We start from the raw sequence: 5903 nt of genomic DNA on the forward strand, positions 1-5903 counted from the left end.
GCGGCAACAGAGCCTCAGCAAGGAGGGCAGCATTGGGGGCAGCGGGGGCAGCGGCGGCGGAGGGGGTGGGGGGCTCAAGCCCTCCATCACCAAGCAGGTGGGTGAGGGTAGGAGAAGGTGGGGTGGGTGAAAAGCCAGGAGGGAAGAAGGGATGGGCAGGCTGCCGAATGACAGCTTCTGGTCCGCGGCCCCCGCTGAGACAAGCGTGTAAAGGCTCCGCCTGGCTGCAGGGTGCTGTGTGCAGTTCATGCCCCGAGGGTGTGGTGAACGGACAGGGCTGTCACTGGAGGGAGATGTGAACAGTCTCTTCTCTTGGGGGCCAGAGCAGGGGAGCGGGCCTGAGACTTTCCTCTCTGGTGGCTGTGCTCCCTCCAAACTTCCCTGCTCTGCTCTCGCCCCCACCGTGTCCTGCCCAGCACTCTCAGACACCGTCCACGCTGAACCCCACGATGCCAGCCTCCGAGCGGACAGTGGCCTGGGTCTCCAATATGCCTCACCTGTCGGCCGATATCGAGAGCGCCCACATAGAGCGGGAAGAGTACAAGCTCAAGGAGTACTCGAAATCGATGGATGAGAGCCGCCTAGACAGGGTACGGCCCCTGCCACCCCAAGCCCCAGGGGAGACCTCCAGTCTCGGGACACCCAGGCTCGAGGGCTTGTGGCAGAAAGGAAAGACCAAGACCTCCAGCTGTCTTGGGAAGACCAGCCGGTCCAAAAGCCCATGCAGCTGTCCAACAGCTTACAGACACTGTAGACGTCCCCGGGAGGAAGCGTGTTTTGCTTCAGGCCGTATTTTTCCCTGGGACAAACGGAAGGAAACCTACTTCACCTCAGTTCAGTTGGGCGGGGCCGAGGGGCTGCATCCGAGCGTGTCTGGATCACACACTCCCCTCAGTGTGCAGTGAGGTTGTGCGTGCAGAGGATGTTCAGAGGATGGTAAAGGCCTCTTAGGTCGTTTTTCCGTCCCCTGCTTCAGATGCAGAGTCCTTGCTGGGGACTCCAGGCGAGCCCTTCTCCAGTAGAGCCTTCTGTGGTGATGAAAGGGTGCTGTAATCCGCACCTCTGCCGTGTTAGATACGTGGCTTGTACAACTGTGGAACTAAAATTTTGAGCCTTTACGTATGTGGGGAGCTGAGGCTCGGTGGTAGAGTGAGTGCTTAGCATGCCTGAGGCCCTGGGTTTGATCCCTGGGACCTGCCTCCAGTGGGCTGTGGGTCCCTTATGAAGACAGTAGCACCGCTCTCGACTGCAGAGCCAGCAGGGCAGAGAGATAAGTCCTCTGAGCTCCTGGCCCGAGCTTCAGCTTGTAATGCCAGAGCGACAAGCCTGGTTTCTCAGCCTGGGGCTCCCTTGGAGACCTCTGTCCCCAGGACAGAGCTAGGAGGAGTCACATGCTCGCCCGCACCCCACGCCCCCATCCGGCGTCTCAGTCCTGTGCTTCCTCTGTGTGCCTATCCTGCCGATTTCTGGGCACACTGACTCGGTGTGTCCATCGGGGCTGCTGTGTGGGTCCTCTGGTGTCCCTCATACGTGTGAGGGCACAAGACACCTCAGGGTGACGTATGTGACCCTGCTCCGGCTTGAGGACACCCCTGCATATCACAGCAGAGCCCCCTCAACGCCAGGCACGTTGTTCCACCAGGCAGGGAGCGGGCCGGATGCCCCTCTGCACACAGCAGCCATGCCGGGCGGACAGGGATGGGGCTGGCTGGTTGGATCAGGGCAGGCGCCCTCACAGTGCGGGGTCCTGTGCCCGGCGGGCAGGTGAAGGAGTACGAGGAAGAGATTCACTCGCTGAAAGAGCGGCTGCACATGTCCAACCGGAAGCTGGAAGAGTACGAGCGGAGGCTGCTGTCACAGGAAGAACAGACCAGCAAGATCCTGATGCAGTATCAGGCCCGCCTGGAGCAGAGTGAGAAGAGACTGAGGCAGCAGCAGGTGGAGAAGGACTCACAGATCAAGAGCATCATTGGCAGGTGAGGGGCGGCCCGGGGAGGGGTGGCAGGGAGACCTGAGGCGAAGGGAGCAAGAGGCCGGCAGCTCCCGCAGCCTGGGAGCCGGCCCAGGAGACCTCAGGAGCCCCACCCGGGAGGCCGGTCACCTGCCATCGCCAGATGGGGCGCAGCGCCCTGCTTAGGGCATTGAGTGGCGTCTGCTGCGCCCTGGGCCCTGTCCGACAGTTCTTCTGGGGCTCTGGGGAAGCGCCAGTGTGTCTGGACAAAGCTGGGCCGGGCTCCCCGCAGGCCATTTTCGAGTCAGCCTGTGAGGTTCACCCCGAAAGCTAGAGCAGGGAGCCCCTGAGCGTGCCATTCTGAGCAGAGCCTTTTTCTGCAGCCTGGGAAAGGGGCTGTGAGACTGCGAGGCTCCAGCTGCTCCCTGCCCCCCATGGGTCCCGGTAGGGGTCAATTACCTGGAGAGCCGGAGGGGGGCCCCAAGCTCCACTCCAGCCAGAGCCAGCTCCATTTTGATGCATTATGTATTCTCGAGTAAGACTTGATTAGAAGAAAAAGGCTTCTTGACCTGAAACCGATTTCAAAATCGCTGTTCTCATTGCGATGCTTTGTGGGGAATGACCTTGAGGCTCCTCACCACGGGCAGGGAAATGCCTGGAACGCAGGACTGCCGAGGCCGCTCCTGGGCGGGGGGGCCTGGGGGTGGCTGGCAGAGGTGGTCTTGGTTCAGGGGGTCAGGGAAGCCAGGTCTTTGGCTGTAGAGTCTCGGGCAGGGGTGCTGCCATCCTCATCGAGGAGGCTGTGGCCGCCTGGTGCCAGAAGTCTTGTCCTCGGCAGGGAGGTGTGGGCACTGGGGGACGCCAGCCAGCCGAGGGGCTGGGGGGTGAATGTCTTCGGGGAGCCGCAGGAGCTTCCGGGAGCAGGAGTTCTGTGGGCCGGCTCTGAGCCTGTGCCCGCCACTAACCCCACTGAAGCCCGTCCCTTCAGGCTGATGCTGGTGGAGGAGGAGCTGCGCCGGGACCACCCCACCATGGCTGAGCCCCTGCCCGAGCCCAAGAAGAGGCTGCTCGACGCTCAGGTGGAAATTACAATGTCATTTATCTTCTCCGTGTCCCATCCGCATCCATCCCACTGTCCTTCGTGCACTCACCGCACCGGCCAGCCCAGCCCCATCGCCATGGTCTCCGTCGCCCTCCGGTCATCCACTGGCTGCCCCAGCAGCCCCCTTGGCCCATCTCCATCCCATCGTCTGTCCTCGGTCACTCCGGCAGTGTCCGCCCCACCCGTGCCTTCCCTCCCCTCCCACTCCCACCTGCCTCAGGATCTTCTCCTCGACCTTGGACCTTGGCCCTGCTGCCCAGCTGCCCGGTGTGGGAGCCCCTGCCCTTCTGTGCTCACAGCAGGGAGTTCCACTTCCTCCGAGCGCTCCAGGCCAAGCCCTAGAAGTTGCTCTTTGCTGGAACGGAGCACTGGGGTCCCCAGGAAGCTCAGGGTCCCGGGCACCTCTTCTCCTGGCAGCACCCGCATTGCTTCCTCTCCCCGTCTCTCACGAAGGCCTCCCCTGGAACCCGCTCCCCTCCGGAACTCGGTCCTGCTCTGCTGCACACCTGATGTGCTCCCTCCCCTCTGCACCCTCACCCCCTGCTCTCCCAGCCTCCTCCCTCCTCTGCTCTGACCACCAGGCCCCCCTGCTGCACCACCAAGGCTCCTGACCCCGTGACCCCGCTCTCTCCCCCTGCAGCTCCTCATCAGGTAATTCTCCTGGTTCCGCTTTGACCACGGGCGGAGGACACAGGGGGAGGTGACTCCGGACCACTGCAGGTTGGTCATGAAGCCCACCCTCCAACTCTCCAGAGCCTCTCCCCTCACTGCCGCCCTCCTGACACAGAGCCCAGCACCACCCAGAGAGCACACTGGCCCCACGCCTCGCAGGGCCGAGCTGGGCCCACACAGACCCGAACACGCCCAGGTCACGGCCTCCAGACCTGCCTCTCCCGGCCTCCTCCTGACTCCGCTCCTCTCCTCTGCCTCTCCAGTGTGCGTCTGTCACCCCCCATTTCACCAGAGCGTCCTCGGGAGCTGGGGTGTGGAGGGTGGGTGGGTTACGGGCCGGAGTGTGGTGGGGAGGGGGCCTGGCTGTCAGGGCTGTGTCGGGCGCAGCAGGTAGGTCGGGTTTCCTGCCCCACCAGCCCTGGCTCGCTACCCTCTCCCTTCCCTCTCCCCTCACTCTTCCCCTGCCTTAAACCCGAGAGCACACTGCATCTGGGGCTCTCAGCCCCCCAGGTGGGAACAGGAGTGGCAGTTAATTCAGGGGGATTTGGGAGGGCCCTGGAAAAGATGCTGTTGAGCTATCCTGCCAGTAGCCAGGGTGGGTAGAAAAAAGAAGCAAAGGAACCCTGGACGGATGTTAGGACATGGACTGGCTGTGCAGCTAGGGAGGCTGAGGAGACTTTCCTAGATCATATCATGGCTCAGCAGCCAGGCCATTTCCAGGCACAGGTGCCTGAACAGCGAGTTGAATAACCTCTATTCTTTTTCGTTTGGTTTGGTTTTTTGAGACAGGGTTTCACTGGCCCAGGCTGGCCTCAAACTTGTAGTGATCCTCCTGCCTCAGCCTCCCGAGTACTGGGATTACAGGCATGCGTCTATTTTTGCCGTAACTCACGTGCCTGGGTTGCTCCTGCCAATCACTGCCCTCTCCCACCAACCAGTGGCATTGCCAGACGTCATCCTGCCCAAAAAAAGCTGCAATGGGAACCTGTCCGCTGCAAACATCATCCCCGAGATGCCCGTTTCTGTGGGTCTGATCTGCAGTGGGCAGCGGCCCCTCACGCTGCAGTTTTGACTCTGCCAGCCCAGCCTCTCTTGTCAGTACAGTTAGTGATCCGTAAACAGATGCTCAGAGGCACCAGGGGACCTCGCCGCTTCAAGGGTTCCTGCCGGGAATTCTTTTGTAAAATGAATAACGGCACCCTTATTTATCTGCTTTCTAAATTTGGGTCCCGGGGGTGTAAGGGGCATGCCCATGTGCCATCACAGGCAGACAACAGAGGGAGTCTAAGGCTCCTTCCTGCACCCCAGTGCGCTCAGCCAAGCCTCACTTCCTGTCCCACTGACTGGCCTCCTAAGAGGCCCACTTTGCCTAGGGCTGGGGCTTGGGCAACCTGGGAGGTGAGTTCTGTGTGCTGGGGCGAAAGGAGGGCTGATCTGGAGCCTCAGGTATCCCACGTGTAGCACCGTATTTGGACATTTCTTCTAAACCACTTGCAGGTACTGGTCCCTCTGCCACTCAGCCATTAATTGAAAAAGCTGAGTGACCAGAAGTGTGGGAGAATGAAGGTAACTTCCTTCTCTCCCAGCAGAGGCACAGAAGATGAGACTAGGATGGGGGTGGGGATGAGGCCTGGAACCCACGCCCTGCAGCTGGGAGCCCAGAGAGCCCCCACACTGAAAGAAAAGGAAAGTGAGGGTGCACAGGGACAGATGCAGACCGGGGCGTGCTGGGTCTCCGCAGGCACCGCTGGTCACTTCCCTGAACCCCCTTCCTCCCCCAGTACAGTTAAACCTCTAGTTTGGGGTGTTATATTGGAGAAGATGGCCACTCTGAATAAGTGACAAAAGTGAATGACAGTGTCTCTTTAATGAAATGCATGTCTTCAAAATATCTACAGTAAGTAGAACTTGGCGAACAAGGCTTCGTCCAGGCGGCGTCAGGGAGCTTGTGTCAGTGAGAGATGGCATTGAAAAGTCTGCTCGCTGCCGCAGGTTAAATACCCCTCCCACAGACACATTCCCACCGCTCCTTTGCTTATTAGCACACCCTTCACAGATAAAGGCAAACTCAAGCCCAGTTTTTGTTCAAATCGTGACAGAATCCCAAATCCCCAGGGGTTTGGATGGATGAGGTTCTGCTGTACTGCGCCCCCCTCCGTGCACGTTCCCACCCGAGAA

The 5903-nt window shown here is 60.6% G+C and overlaps 1 protein-coding gene across 1 annotated transcript in view; it reads left to right on the forward strand.

The window, feature by feature from the left end:
* Positions 1 to 5903, forward strand: part of Syngap1 (synaptic Ras GTPase activating protein 1) — a 21587-nt gene that overhangs the window by 13065 nt on the left and 2619 nt on the right. The window contains exons 14-17 of the mRNA XM_033766606.1: positions 1 to 97; positions 417 to 590; positions 1765 to 1976; positions 2940 to 3030. The exon at positions 1 to 97 is cut by the window's left edge and continues 459 nt beyond it. Of these exons, the coding sequence (XP_033622497.1) occupies positions 1 to 97; positions 417 to 590; positions 1765 to 1976; positions 2940 to 3030 (574 nt within the window). The remainder of the gene's footprint in view (positions 98 to 416; positions 591 to 1764; positions 1977 to 2939; positions 3031 to 5903) is intronic.

This window comes from Fukomys damarensis, unplaced genomic scaffold (assembly GCF_012274545.1).
Source record: "Fukomys damarensis isolate Sample0158 unplaced genomic scaffold, DMR_v1.0_HiC HiC_scaffold_20, whole genome shotgun sequence".
Lineage (NCBI taxonomy): Eukaryota > Metazoa > Chordata > Mammalia > Rodentia > Bathyergidae > Fukomys > Fukomys damarensis.